We start from the raw sequence: 16,009 nt of genomic DNA, 5'->3' as shown, positions 1-16,009 counted from the left end.
AGCACCAGAATTGGCAGGTCCACCACTGGCGCCCTGTGCTTTTCACAGCTGAGGACAGGTTCACCCTGAGCACATGTGACAGACGTGAAAGGGTCTGGAGAAGCCGTGGAGAATGTTATGCTGCCTGTAACATTGTTCAGCATGACCATTTTGGTGGTGTGTCAGTGATTGTCTGGGGAGGCATATCCATTGAGGGATGCACAGACCTCTACAGGCTAGAAAATGGCACCCTGACTGCTGTTAGGTATCGGGATGAAATCCTTGGACCCCTTGTCAGACCCTATGCTGGTGCAGTGGGTCCTGGGTTCCTCCTGGTGCATGACAATGCCCAGCCTCATGTGGCAAGAGTATGCAGGCAGGCAGTTCCTGGAAGATGAAGAAATTGATACAATTGAATGGCCCTTACACTTGCCTGACCTAAATCTAATAGAACACCTCTGGGATATCATGTTTTGGTCCATCCGACGCCGCCAGGTTGCACCTCAGACTGTCCAGGAGCTCAGTGATGCCCTGGTCCAGATCTGGGAGGAAATACCCCAGGACACCATCCGTCGTCTCATTAGGAGCATGCCCCAACATTGTCAGACATGCATACAAGCACGTGGGAGCCATACCATCTACTGAGTACCTTTTTGAGTTGCTGCAATGAAATTTCAGCAAACGGACTAGCCTGCTGCATCATTTTTTCACTTTGATTTTCAGGGTGTCTTTGAATTCAGTCCTCTGTATGTTGATAATTTTCATTTCCATCAAACGATGTGGCATCCTTCTGTTCCTAACACATTACCCAGTCCATATCAGTACAGATATCCAGAATTTTATTTGTCCCCATTGAGATCTGATGTATTTTCAAAGTGTTCCTTTAATTTTTTGAGCAGTGTAGTTTACTTTATAACTATATAATTGTGTTATAATTTACCATAAAGATGGTCTGTGCATACTTGCTGCTGTAGTATTGCTTTGCTGAAATAGAATTAATAATTTGGAGTGTCTCATTTGTTTAAATAGCTATGTTCCTTTGTTAGATTAAACAATGTTTGGTCAGACAGCTGGTTTAGTTTTGTGTAAATCACTGTAATGTAGGTAACTTGTAGCAATTCCCTTACAGTTATAGAACTGCATTAGCTCTTAGAACATACAGCTCACTGCATTTGTTTTTAACTTGAAGAACTGAAGCGTATGGTGAATGGAACACATATTCTTGAACATATTATCACTACTCCCCTAAGAGAGGAATGGGGGTTATGTATATTTAAAACGAGTGATGTTCAGCAGAATAGATGCTGTTGTCTTTTATTTCCTTCGCCTTATGGCAATTCCCTGGCTTTGTGTATTTGATCATATTAATGACTCTTAATATGACGCTGAGTAGAAGCATTTATTTGCTGTACAGACAGACCTAATTACAATTACCTACAACTTTTCAGTACCAGTTTTCAAATATGTACCAGTCTGTATTGAATTTGTTCATTTTTGTGCCAGGTCTTACCATTTGGTATTTCTCACGTGACTTCCCCAACCTGCATGTATAATCATTGTGGCACACTCTAATTCTTGCTACCAGCACTGTTGGTCGAAAAGTGACCTCCACCTGAATAGCCACAGTTCACCATTCACTAACATCTAGGAGGTTGAGGGGGGACAGCAAAGGATTGCCTAATATCTCAGTCCCCCTGGCTTCTATGTCAGTTCAATGGCAGATCGTGGTTATGAAAGAAGGGCTTGGAAAGGAAATTTTTGTGAGGAGCTGGCAGTGCATTATTTAGCAGTCAACAAAAGGTCTGCTTGAGAGCATTCATACTGGTAGTGGAAATGTGGAAGCACCATAAACAGATGAGAGGGGAGACAAGAAACAGGAACTGTAAATAGTGACAAAATATAAATAAACCAATACTGACCTACACATGCCTTTTAGTAGTACTTCAGTAGATAAAACCATGATGGTGGTGGGCCTGAGCAATGGGGGGGGGGGGTGTGTGTATGCCAATGGGTGTGTGTGTGTGTGTGTGTGTGTGTGTGTGTGTATGTATATATATATATATATATACACATACACACACTCTCACAGTGCATCCAGAAAGTATTCACAGCACTTAACTTTTGCCACATCTTGTTATGTTACCGCCTTATTCCAAAATGAATTGAATTCCTTTTTTTCCTCAACATTCTACCTACAATACCCCATAATGACAATGTGAAAGAAGTTCACTTTGAAATCTTTGCAATTTATTACAAATAAAAAACGAAAACAAAAATACAGTACATACGTATTTGCAGCCTTTGCAATGACACTCAGAATTGAGCTCTGGTGCATCCTGTTCCCACTGATCATCCTTGAGATGTTTCCACAACTAGATTGGAGTCCACCTGTGGAAAATTCAGTTGATTGGACATGATTAGGAAAGGCATAAACCTGTCTATATGAGGTTCCACAGTTAACAGTGCATGTCAGAGCACAAACCAAGCCATGAAGTCCAAGGAATTGTCTGTAGACCTCAGAGACAGGACTGTATCAAGGCACAGATCTGGGGAAGGGTACAAAAAAAATTCTGCAGCATTGAAGGTCCCAATGAGCACAGTGGCTTCCATCATCCGTAAATGGAAGAAGTTTGGAACCACCAGGAATCTTCCTAGAGTGGGCTGCCTGGCCAAAATGAGCGATCGAGGGAGAAGGGCCTTAGCCAGGGAGGTAAGCAAGAACCCGATGGTCACTCTGAAAGAGCTCCAGCATTTCTCTGTGGAGAGAGGAGGAGTACCTTCCAGAAGAACAACCATCTCTGCAGCACTCCACCAATCAGTCCTGTATAGTAGATTGGCCAGATGGAAGCCACTCCTCAGTAAAAGGCAAATGGCAGCCCACCTGAAGTTTGCCAAAAGGCACCTGAGGGACTCAGAAATGAGAAATAAAACTCTCTGGTCTGATGAAACACAGATTGAACACTTTGTCCTGAATGCCAAGCGTCATGTCTGGAGGAAACCAGACACCGATCACCACCTAGCTAATACCATCCCTACAGTGAAGCATGGTGGTGGCAGCATCATGCTGTGGGGATGTTTTTCAGCAGAAGGAACTGGGAAACTAGTCAGGATCAAAAGAAAGATGAATGCAGCAATGTACAGAGACATCCTTGATGAAAACCTGTTCCAGAGCGCTCTGGACCTTAGACTGGGGCAACAGTTCATCTTTCAGCAGGACAACAACCCTAAGCACACAGCCCACATAACAAACGAGTGGCTACGGGGCAGCTTTGTGAATGTCCTGGAGTGGCCCAGCCGGAGCCCAGACTTGAACTGATTGAACATCTCTGGAGAGATCTGAAAATGGCTGTCCACCGACTCACCCCATCCAATTTGATGGAGCTTGAGAGGTACTGCAAAGAAGAAAGGGAGAAATTGGCCACAAATAGGTGTGCCAAGCTTGTAGCATCATACTCAAAATGACTTGAGGCTGTAATTGATGCTAAAGGTGCTTCAACAAAGTATTGAGCAAAGGCTGTGAATACTTTATGTATGTGTTTTTTTTTTTTTGTTTTTTTTTATTTTTGATAACTTGCAAAGATTTCAAAACTAACTTCTTTGACGTTGTCATTATGGGGTATTGTTTATAGAATGTTGAGGAGAAAAATGAATTTAGTCTATTTTGGAATAAGGCTGTAATATAACAAAATGTGGCAAAAGTTAAGCACTGGGAATACTTTCTGGATACACTGTGTGTATGTGTGTGTATGTATGTATGTATGTATGTATGTGTATATATATATATATATATATATATATATATATATATATATATAGCTGGTGCCTCTGGGACTGAAGTTTCCAATCTATTTGTGGTGTCACGAGGTACAGTATCAAAGGTTATGACGGCATATACAGTTTCCAGGAAAACATTGTCAGATAAGCATAAGCGTGGTCAACTGACCAAAAGAGAAAAGGACATTGTGCAGGATTGTGACCTGGAATAAGAAATCAACTTCTGCAAAAGTGACTGCAGAGCTCAATCTCAGTCCTGCTTATGCTTGTCAGACGACGTTTTCCTGTATATGCCATCATAACCTTTGATACTGCACCTTGCGGTATGGCAAATAAATTGGCAACTTTAGTACAGAGGCACCAACTCAATAGGCACCAACAATTTGCCCTCTTTGAAGCTCAGTGGCTCTGACATGACTCCATATTACTAGCAGCTCACGCAGTGAATGATGAAAGTGAGGCTTCCCACCTGTTAGCTAGGTGTCTCATCACACAGTGGAATCAAAAGAATGTTACATCACATATGTTACATGCACATATGTCACACAGCTGTGTTACTCATATGTCAAACACATACAGTCATGGCCGAAATTGTTGGCACCCTTGATATTTTTCCTGAAAATCAAGTATTTCACACAAAAAAGGTATTGCATTAACACATGTTTTGCTATACACATGTTTATTCCCTTTGTATGTATTGGAACAAATATAAAACAGAGGCAGAAAAGCAAATATGACATAATGTCACACAAAACCCCAAAAATGGGCTGGACAAAAGTATTGGCACCCTTAACTTAATATTTGGTTGCACACCCTTTGGAAAACATAACTGAAATCAGTCGCTTCCTATAACCATCAATAAGCTTCTGACACCTCTCACCCGGAATTTTGGACCACTCTTCCTTTGCAAACAGCTCCAGGTCTCTCTTATTGGAAGGACACCTTTTCCCAACAGCAATTTTAAGATCTCTCCACAGGTGTTCAATGGGATTTAGATCTGGGCTCATTGCTGGCCACTTCAGAACTCTCCAGCGCTTCTTTGCCATCCATTTCTGAGTGCTTTTTGACGTATGTTTGGGGTCATTGTCCTGCTGGAAGACCCAGGATCTTGGACGCAAACCCAGCTTTCTGACACTGGGCCCTACAGTGCGACCCAAAATCCTTTGGTAATCCTCAGATTTCATGATGCCTTGCACACAGTCAAGGCACCCAGTGCCAGAGGCAGCAAAACAACCCCAAAACATCATTGAACCTCCACCATATTTTACCGTAGGTACTGTGTTTTGTTCTTTGTAGGCCTCATTCCGTTTTCGGTAAACAGTAGAATGATGTGCTTTACCGAAAAGCTCTATCTTGGTCTCATCTGTCCACAAGACGTTTTCCCAGAAGGCTTTTGGCTTACTCAAGTACATTTTGGCAAACTGTAGTCTTGCTTTTTTATGTCTCTGTGTCAGCAGTGGGGTCCTCCTGGGTCTCCTGCCATAGCGTTTCATTTCATTTAAATGTCGACGGATAGTTCGCGCTGACACTGATGCTCCCTGAGCCTGCAGGACAGCTTGAATGTCTTTGGAACATGTTTGGGGCTGCTTATCCACCATCCGGACTATTCTGCGTTGCAATCTTTCATCAATTTTCCTCATCCGTCCACGACCAGGGAGATTAGCTACAGTGCCATGGGTTGCAAACTTCTTGATAATGTTGCGCACTGTGGACAAAGGCAAATCTAGTTCTCTGGAGATGGACTTGTAACCTTGAGATTGTTGATATTTTGCCACAATTTTGGTTCTCAGGTCCTCAGACAGTTCTCGTCTCCTCTTTCTGTTGTCCATGCTTAGTGTGGCACAGACAGACACACAATGCAAAGGTTAAGTGAACGTCTCTCCTTTTTATCTGCTTTCAGGTGTGATTTCTATATTGCCCACACCTGTTACTTGCCCCAGGTGAGTTTACAGGAGCATCACATGCTTGTAACATTCTTATTTATCCGCAGTTGTGAAAGGGTGCCAATACTTTTGTCCAGCCCATTTTTGGAGGTTTGTGTGACATTATGTCGAATTTGCTTTCTTTCCTCCCTTTTTTTGTTTTGTCCCAATACACACAAAGGGAATAAACATGTGTATAGCAAAACATGTGTTAATGCAATACGTTTCGTGAGAAATACATGATTTCCTGGAGAAATATCAAGGGTGCCAACAATTTCGGCCATGACTGTATGTTACATCACATATGTCACACAGCTGTGTGTAATGCAACTGTCCATTTATCAAACAGAACTTTGCATACTTTCAGATATTAATTTTGGATAGAGGAGGAATCTCTCAGCAATACAGATCTCACAAACCACCTCAACTATCTCAAACTAAAATTAAAGAAAATGTTTTGGATACTTTTATTAAGCCTGAACTTTTAGCATATGACCGCTGGTAAATATTTATTTTCTGACTAAACCTTCTTTTTTTTTTATATATAGATGGCTAATCTATGAGGAACCTGGATTTCAAGGGATACCCTTTATACTGGAGCCTGGAGAATACCCTGACCTGTCATTTTGGAATACTCAGGAAGCTTATATTGGATCACTGAGGCCTTTAAAAATGGTGAGATTCTTGTATTAATTGTATAAGCTCAGTTGCTATAGATATTGAAACCAAAAGAGTTAAACAAATTGTGTTGGTTTACTTTTTGCTTGTTACATTTTCAAAGCTTGCCTAAGGAAAGCAAGCATTGACCAATAAGGAATGGTTAGAACTCCTGTCAGATGTGTATTACTGTCTGTGTTATTACTGAGCAGTTTACTCTGTGTCTTGGTCACTGGAAAACAAAGTGGGGGGATACTTAAGTCTGACATTTTCGGGTTCAAATGATAACTTTAGTTAAATTTTTTCATATTTGAATAAGAAATATGTTTAAAGGCATCTTAACACAGCCGGTAAACTTGCATGCTAGTGCCTGTTGGAGGTGGAGGGGGGCTGCACTTCAGGCCTTGGAAGTCTTAGGGAAAAACAGGCAGAAGACTTAATTTTGGTTATTGACTGCCCTCCTAAAACAGGCTCGGGAAAGGGGCATCACAGAGGGTCTACAGACTTCTGTTCCCCAATGCAGTTTTGGACAAACACTTTTAACCTAACCAGTAGAGTAACAGTTAAAGAAATGCCACTATTTAAAGATATAATTAGTTAAGGACCCATCAATCAGTATGGCGTCTCTCTACCTTTGCACTTTATTTTGTGCAACTTTTGCATATGAAACATAAGCTGATGAAGCGTCGGGCCCTGGGTACACCTTTATTGTAGTGTGAATGCTATTTACTAAAAATTGGTTTGTGTTTTTCTACAGGGAAGCCGAAAAGTGGAAATCCCCTATGAACCAAAGGTGAGAGAACTGTCACTGTAAAGTGTGCAAAAATGCAGGCATGAAAAATAATCATTACCATGTATGTCAGGGCAAAATAACAGAAACATATTTGGTAGATATTTCCAATACATACACATTTCTGTATTTCATGTATTTCATGTTTAATACATTTAAAAAGATTGCAAGTACAGAAAAATGTCTGTTGACTGCCAGAAATCCAGTTTGCTCCTAACTTCCTTTTTTGGCTGACCGCACAATACGTTTACTCTGAATTCCAACCATCATTGTCAATGCTGCCTGCTGGATTACAGAACATTCCTTATTTTCCACCCCTGTCTTTCCCACCCTTCTTTCCCTTTTCATATGTATACAGTTACGTATTACTCAGCAAAGCGGTAATGTTGCCCTGAATTTCAAGAACTTGCCCACACACTGACACTGATTTACTTTAACCACTTGCCCTCCTGAGGGTTTACCCCCCCCCCCTTCCTGACCAGGCCATTTTTTGTGTTACGGCACTGCGTTACTTTGACTGACAATTGTGCGGTCATGCAATGCTGCACCCAAATGAAATTTCTGTCCTTTTTTTTTTTTTTTTTTTTTTTTTTACCACAAATAGAGCTTTCTTTTGGTGGTATTTGATCGCCTGTGCGGTTTTTGTTGTTTTTTTTTTTGTTTTTTTTGCGCTATAAAAAAAAAACAATTTTGAGGAAAAAAAACAATATTTTTTACTTTTTGTTATTAAACGTGTCCAGTAACATTTTTAAAATCTAATTTCAGCATACATTTAGGCCAAAATTTATTCTGCTACATGTCTTTGTCAATACGTGTAAATTAACTGGTTTACATGAAAGTTATAGCGTTTACAAATAATGGTATAGATGCTGGAATTTGTTGTTTTTTTTTTTCTTTTTTTTACTAATGGCGGCGATCAGCAACTTATAGTGGGACTGCGGTGGGCATCTTGACACTGGGGGGAACTGGCTTGTTGTCACTGACAATTCCCAGTGACACCAATACAGGGATCATTGCTAAAAAAAAAAAAAAGCACTGACACTGTACTAAGGGCACTGGGCAGGAAGGGGTTAACATGAGGGGCGATCAAAGGGTTAACTGTGTGCTGTGTCCTGTTTTACTTGTGTATGTGTCCGTGTGCTCCAGTTTGGTGAAAAGCAAATTCCTGTTTACATATTTAATCTGCACGATTGGGTGTACCAAATGAACAGTAATTTGCTTTTCAAATGATTGGGTATTAGATGTGAATACTCACTTTTTGTGTGGGAGTTTTTATCCACTTTAGTGATTTAGCTCAAATGTGTATAGGTTAGGGATTCTTTGATTCCCCTATATATAATGACGTATATTAACCATGGGTATCCATGGAAATACGACAAGGTTTGGCTCCCTTGGACTTCTCAATAGGGGGTTGCAGTGCTGGAGCCTCTCCTTAACACCTTTTGAGATACGTTGGGTCATTGGTTGGATGCCCTTCCTCTGGGTTTTCCCTACCGCCACCCCTTCCTCACTTTTCCTTTTATTTATCCCACCCCCTCCCTCAATCCCTCCTCCCCCCCTCATTCTTCTCTCCCCTTTCCTCTCCCCCATTTTTAATTTTTTAATCTGGCTTGATTTTGAGCCTTACCAATATTTTTTTATACTGATATATACTCCTAGCTGGATGTATATTGATGCTCCTATGTCTGTTGGACTCTGCATGTTTGGATCCTTGTATCTTACACTGCTTTGTACCATGTCAGATTGTTTTTGGTTCTTCCATGTAAGGCTCTAATGCTTCAATAAAGCACCCATTTTGTTAAAGGATTCTTTGAAGATGTAGTTCTGGAGGCATACCTAGGTCAGTGGAAACTGCCTTTGTAGCAGCTGCTGGAAGTGATGATGTCACAGAGAGTAATACACTGTTTCTTGCTAGAAGAATGAATCAAAAGATGTAATGCCCAGACATGTTGTACAGGATGGGGAGAGGGAGGTTTGGGGGTAAATTTAGTTAATGCCTAGACCAGGGGTAGGCTACCTGCGGCTCTCTAGCTGTTGTTGAACTACATTTCCCATGAGGCATTGCAAAGATTACAAAACTGACAGTTACAGCTATGACTTGCAGAGGCATGATGGAACTTGTAGTCCTGCGGCTCTCAGGTTGCCTACCCCTGACCAAGACATACATTTTACATTTCTTTCCAGTTAAGTATTGGATGCATAGATGCAGAAATGTATGTTGTGTTCATTTGCAGGCTTTGATGGCAAAGATTAGTGAAATAAATAAAATATTTGTTTTATATGCTACAACAACATACCTTTTGGGATTAACAGTCATAAAGTAATGGCTTGTGTTAATGTACAGTACTTTCAGTGAACTGTAGTAACAACTTATTTTTTACACCATCACCAGAAAACAGTCACCCATTAGTCAAGTCTTCTGCAGGGCTGATCAATAACTTCATGTAATGGTGTAAGGGATACTGAGTGCAGGTATTCAGCAACAGCAGGGGTGACCAGTTCAGTGTAGCTGTACTTAGGCAACTGAAACCAGACTGTGTATGATTAAAGTTAGAAGATATACAGGTGCTGGATGGGGAAGCAGGCCGGAACTGAGATCAGGAACAAAGGGAGCAGATATGAAGTAGAAGGGCACAAAATGCAGGTACTGGAACCAAATCACAGCATAATTCAAGATCACAGTTAAGAGCAGTGTACCAATAACCGGGTAGACCGCACAAAAACACTGAGCCAATGACATACGTTAGGAAAAGGATTATGTACCTTCCCAGCAGCCAGCATGAGGTGGAGAATGATTAATGGGATCAGCTGGCTACTGGAGACACCTGCTGGTGGCCACAGAAACTGTACCCATCTGCTATTGGAACCACAGTGCCACCAGCAAGTGATCCAGCTCCTAACAAATGATCACTGTTCTATTTAGACTGCCAGTTATCATCCAAACCTAGAACTTGCTTGCAGTTTTAATGTAAAGTCTAGAAGCATGTTATTACATGATATAGTATTTTCAACATTATAATATTCCTATCAGCAGGTTTTAATATAACATGTTATTTCTTGCAGTGTGAACAGTTTGAAACCTGTCTGTCAAGTCCCTGTCACTATGATCAAAATGACACCCTAAGACTATGATTTGTCTATATTATATTATATTGTATATAGAAGGGGGTACATTGCACCATATATAACAAAAATATATCACCTATTCCTTTCATTGGACCAAACATTTTCATTTTCATGTGGTAGATAATTATTTTTGAGAAATCCATGTTTGAAGGAAGACAAGTGGAGCTGGACAAAGAAACCATGACATTTGAGAACCTTGAAATACCAGAAGGATCAGGGGAGGATGTAGAGCTTCCCTTTTCTACAGTTGGATCTATGAGAGTCCTTAGTGGATTGTAAGTATAAGCCTCTGTTATAGAACAAGTCTACTTGATCTGGAGCACTTCTCTTTACCTGCACTTGAATATGTGTTGTTTCCAGCAGTGCAGATTACAAGTGTGATAGTGTATCCTGTGCAGACTGAGGCTTACATTTACTGATTTATTTTGTGTAAATGTAGGTGGGTTGGCTTTGAGAAGCCTGGATTTGAAGGTCACCAGTACTTGCTGGAGGAAGGTGATTATGAGGAGTGGAGTCACTGGGGAGGCTACAATGGATTACTGCAGTCATTACGTCCGGTCTTATCTGTAAGTTGCTCTTCATGTAGCATGTTTAACCTTTTACAGTTTTTACTAAAGGTATGTGCACTGAACTTGACAAAAACTTAATGACTCATTTTTTTCTGATTGACACACAGTTGCACATTCCTAGTTCTCTGCTGCAAGGGTAATTATTGTTTTCATGGGCATTTTATATTTTTGGACTACTAAATTTGCATTGCAGTCATAAAGGGGTTATAGATATAAGAACAGCACAAAAGATTTCAGCCTCATTTAAGGCAAACTAACCTGCACCACACACATATTATTAGTTAATTATTTATTATTATTTATTTCAGGTACTTATATAGCGCCATCAATTTACACAGCATTCTACATATATATTGTACATTCACATCAGTCCCTAACCCTCAAGGGGTGTACAATCTAAGGTCCCTAACTCACATTCATACATACACATACTAGGGACAATTTAGACAGGATCCAATTAACTTACCAGCATGTCTTTGGAATGTGGGAGGAAACCAAAGTACCCGGAGGAAACCCACGCAGGCACAGGAAGAATATGCAAACTCCAGGCAGGTGGTGCCGTGGTTGGGATTCAAATCAATGACCCTAGTACTGCCAGGCTGAAGTGCTAACCATTTAGCCATTGTGCTGCCCATAGTTATAACTAATAATCTAACAACTGATGTCTGTTGAACAGGAATGTTGGAAACTTTTTCTTGATCAGCGGGTGCAGCTGTCCCACTATCAAAATACAAAGTCTCAGTGGAGAGGGTTCCTCTCTCCACCTTGCTTGCGTAAATAGCAGAATACGTTTGTTTTTTTCAACCAGCCCACTTGCCAATCAAAAAAAAAAAATCATCACTGACCAGCCTTAGTGCGCCAGTCAGCTCATCTATCCAACTTGTGGACTTGTATAAAACATTGTTAAACCATTTTCATATTTATTTTGTAGGACTTTTCAACTCCCCACATGATAATGTACAGTGAGAAAGATTTTGATGAAAAGGCAGCAAACATCAATGTCCTGGGGATCATAGCAAATATGGAAGAGACAGGTTTTGGAGCGAAGATACAGTCTATTAACATATTAAGTGGAGTGTACGTATCAGTTTTAATATTTATCTAATGTTATATATTTTACTTTGTTGTAAATTACTTTGTTCACAATCACTGCAACTTTTTTTTAAATCTGATTAGTCCATGTTCATCAGACAGTTAGTTCATACTTGGGTCTCGATTCACATCTTTGTGGTGCAGTATTGCACTGGGGTATATGTGTGCTGTGGTACATTCCCATTCATGCACAATGTAGAACGTACACAGAATACCAATATACTGTGCCACAATGATCAGATGTGAAGTTGTTGTCAAAATTAGAAAAGGTATACTTTTTCAGTTATGGTGGAAAGTTGACAGCTCATTGAAAATGAATAGGTTGCCTAAAGGAAAGCATTAAACACACATAAAATGTGGTGTAATTAGGACCTAATAGTTGATGGGGCAGGCTGTGTGCAAAGTTATATCTAAAGCTGAGCAGAAAATAAAATCTCATAAATGAGTCCACTTATGTATGCATTAAAAAAAATCTTTAAATGTACTTTCACTACAGCTAGTATAAATAATTGGATGTGTCTTTCTATTAGTTATTTCCTGTAATTTACTGCACACCAGGACAGAGGCTGGTAGAGTGAGATCCCAGCAGTCTGAGCCAGCTGGGTACTTTCACATTGCAAAGTGCTGTCAGTCTTAACACTAGGAGTTTGCTGAGAGGGGAGTAAGCAGAGTGACTACCTCATCATTATGTTAATCAGACTTTCCATAGTCCGGAATTGGCAAATACTGTATATAGATAAAGCAAATCCTGATTAACATATCTGATCACCTCCCATTTAAGTATTTTATGGCAAATGTTAATTTGGTTACTGGCAAACCACAGCAAATGATTTGAATTGGAAATGTTGAAGCCAGTTCATGAAGTAGACATGTCTGAGCTTCTTCAGTTATGACATACTTCATGCATTCCTGGGTCACACCTGATATGATAACAGACTTGTCAGAAGGTGTCTTATCATGATTCAGCATGGCAATGATTTGCAATTTCCTGTGTGCCCTTGGCAGTAAAAAAAATCCTGTAAATGCTGTACGCTGGATAAGTTTTGTTACATTATTATATGTTATTATTTAGAGAGCAGTTAGGATTGGAAAGAGAAATGGATAGAAGGGGAATTTTGTATATAGAAATGCAGAGGATTAGAAAGACAAATGGATAGAAGTTGAATTTTTATATAGGAATTCAAAACATTTTTCATGTGTTTGGTGTGGGAAAATTATTTGGTGGTCTGTATTCAACTAAGCGGTTCACTGCCACTGTGGGTAGAAATGTTTTTTGGTAAAAGTATATTTGACTATGTGAATTACAGCAAAATAGTTGCTGTTTTAATGTTGCCAATAAATTGTATTTAATGAAGGAATTTCACATTTATTTCATTATATATTAAAGATTGGGATTGCACTATTTCTAGATAAGGAGACTGTTTACATACACTTGTTGATGTATTTTGATAATTCTGTTTTACTTTTAAACAGATGGGTGGCTTATGAAAGTCCTGACTTTACTGGGGAACAATACATACTGGAGAAAGGAATGTACTCTAATTTTGGTGATTGGGGAGCTAAGAAGTGCACTATCTCCTCTGTACAGCCAATTCTTATGGTATGTCAGGGATCCTAGAAGAGATCCTTTATACATGTGCTGTTTTATATCAAACTGCAAAAACACGAGTTACAATTGCCCTAAAGATGCAGATCTAATCCTTCATAGAACCTGTTTTCTGTTCTACTGTACAGTCTGTTAAAAAAAAAAAAAATGTGGAGTTGATTTAAAGCGGAGTTCCACGAAAAAGAGGCAGTTTCGCTTTAAAAATTGGTCCCCCGCTCCCCATTAAGGATTGGCACCTTTGGGGAATGGGGGGAATGGGTACCCGAATTTGACAGGTACTCGCTCCCACTTCCGAGGGTAGGAAGTTGTCCTCCTACCCTCCCTCCCCGAAGTCTTGTGGGACACATGACAGGTCCCAGAAGATGACGGGGCCATTCAGGAAGCGCAGCGCTACTTGTGCATGCGCAGTGGGCACCCTTCTGTGAAGCCACAAGCTGTTACAGCCAGGTGCCCACACTGAAGATGCATTACCCTATCAACACTGATGGTGGAATCGCACAGTTTCTTTCCTTCAACCACGGGTTGCATCATTTATGGCCTGTCTAAGTAATGGTGTACATTTTATGCTGGGACTGCAGATATTTATTTTAAACATCCAGTAAAGTTCTATAGCACATGACTGGAAGCTTTAAATGAAGACAGATTTATTTGTTTAGTAAACTTCCCCTGAATACTGTATTTGAAGAATGTTATCGTTACCATGTAAATATTTGTCTTTTTTTTTTTCATTAGGAAACTCTTGAAAGTCCATGGGGACATTTTAAGGTATGAATGGTGACTTTTCTGCAATGTAGTAATGATTATATGTCTCTGTATTGTTGAATCGTGTCAGTTTTATTAAACTATAAAAAAACTCTGCCTCTTGTGTAAAATTATGGCATGAAATCTAGGGCATATTTCCTATAAATAGTGAACCGTAGAGGCCATGTAAGTAAATAGTAGAAAGATAACCTTTATAATAAAGATTATTTTTAATTAGCACTGATATGCCTAGCCCTCACTGGCTTGTGTTGGTGGAAACTGTAACAATTACAACAAAGAACACATTTCACCTTGTATTGTGATCAGTTATTCTTTTTTTTGTGACATTTTAGTTTTCATTTCATTTTGTTAAGGTTGAAGTGTTTTCAGAACCTGACTTCCAAGGTCAAAATCAAATATATGAAGGAGATGTGAATAATATAGAAGACTCTTTTAAAATAATGTCTTGCAAAGTTTCTTCAGGCAGGTAAGAGACAATGACATAAAATAAACCTCAGCAACTAAGAACTCAGAAAGGGTAGCGTATTGTGTTAAATGGTACTACTTATTTTCATGAAGCAGCAATTACATTCTTATATACACCAGTGATGAGCTAGGCAAAGTAAATATAACATACTTCTATTGCAATGAGTTTGGACCTATAGATGATCCCTCTTTCTGTCCTGTATCTCCTAAAAACATTTGTGGTCTATACATGCTGATAATATATGTGGATGTACTGTACTATTCCTACCATTAGCCTATGCATAAATGCATGTACAATCTGCACAAGATTTACTTTTAAACAGATAAGCAGTACCCATTATAACATACATTATTAATTTTGCTGCCTGTTCTCATGTTGGTCTGTTGTAGACATTAGACCTGATTTACTAAAGGAGTAGAGCATTTCCATTTTGCAAAGTGATTTTTTTTACTTATCTTAGTTAATGAGGTGATGCTAAGTCAAAATGCAATTTACAAAGAACACCAAATCATGTTCAATGAAGGAAAAAAAAACATGTTATTGGATGATTAAAGTCAGTTCATTTGCACTTCGTTTATTGTGAATTTTCACTTTGCACAATTAATTTTCACTTCAGCCATCCCTTCATATGCAATAAAAAAATCACTTTTATTTACCTAGTTGACTCAGATACATGCTCTATTCTGTTAGTAAATCAACCCCATCATGTGCTACTGATTAAACGTCCATATAATCTCAAGTAAAAAAAGTATCTTCGTTTGTATGCTAATTTTATTGGTGGAGGCTAGCAAACAGAGAAATTACTTGTTTTCTGTATGATATAGTAATAGTTTGCTATTGTGGCTCACACTAGAACACAGATCACAATGGAAGACTTCCTGCTGGTCTTTAAAGTTTTACAACTGAGGGTCCATGTAGTGTACACTAGATGGCTGAAAAAATGGCAGAACCTTTGGCAGAAAAAGCAGCATAAAAATGGTCATAGTGGATTGTATTGCACAAGTGTTTATGAACATTTATGGGCATTTGATTTTATAAGTGTTTTTTTTTCCAAAACATTCCCCTTTGCTCATTTTTCACTATATTCATTGTACACTTGAAAACAATAAATGCTGCTAAACGCTGTGCTTAGGCACATCAAGCTTTTTTCTGCCGAAAACTCCTCTCAAATACTCGTGATTTATTTATTAATAAGGAGCTCCCAATATTTGTCAACATTTTGTATTGTTAAATTATGTATTCTTTTAAATTTTCAATTTCAGTCAT

The 16,009-nt window shown here is 39.3% G+C and overlaps 1 protein-coding gene across 2 annotated transcripts in view; it reads left to right on the top strand.

Annotated features, from left to right (window-relative positions):
* The window catches only part of CRYBG1 (crystallin beta-gamma domain containing 1), a 350,815-nt gene that overhangs the window by 313,588 nt on the left and 21,218 nt on the right, over nucleotides 1–16,009 (top strand). For both annotated transcript variants that reach the window (XM_089665003.1, XM_089664996.1), the window contains 8 exons: nucleotides 6,224–6,350; nucleotides 7,090–7,125; nucleotides 10,369–10,523; nucleotides 10,688–10,814; nucleotides 11,749–11,894; nucleotides 13,383–13,509; nucleotides 14,248–14,280; nucleotides 14,631–14,743. In XM_089665003.1, the coding sequence (XP_089521129.1) occupies nucleotides 6,224–6,350; nucleotides 7,090–7,125; nucleotides 10,369–10,523; nucleotides 10,688–10,814; nucleotides 11,749–11,894; nucleotides 13,383–13,509; nucleotides 14,248–14,280; nucleotides 14,631–14,743 (864 nt within the window). The remainder of the gene's footprint in view (nucleotides 1–6,223; nucleotides 6,351–7,089; nucleotides 7,126–10,368; nucleotides 10,524–10,687; nucleotides 10,815–11,748; nucleotides 11,895–13,382; nucleotides 13,510–14,247; nucleotides 14,281–14,630; nucleotides 14,744–16,009) is intronic.

This window comes from Staurois parvus, unplaced genomic scaffold (assembly GCF_062004578.1).
Source record: "Staurois parvus isolate SC_StPar_1 unplaced genomic scaffold, SC_StPar_1.0 ptg000048l, whole genome shotgun sequence".
In the NCBI taxonomy this organism is placed as follows: Eukaryota; Metazoa; Chordata; class Amphibia; order Anura; family Ranidae; genus Staurois; species Staurois parvus.
Note: the sequence above shows the minus strand (reverse complement) of the source record. Positions and strands in the feature narration are given on the sequence as shown.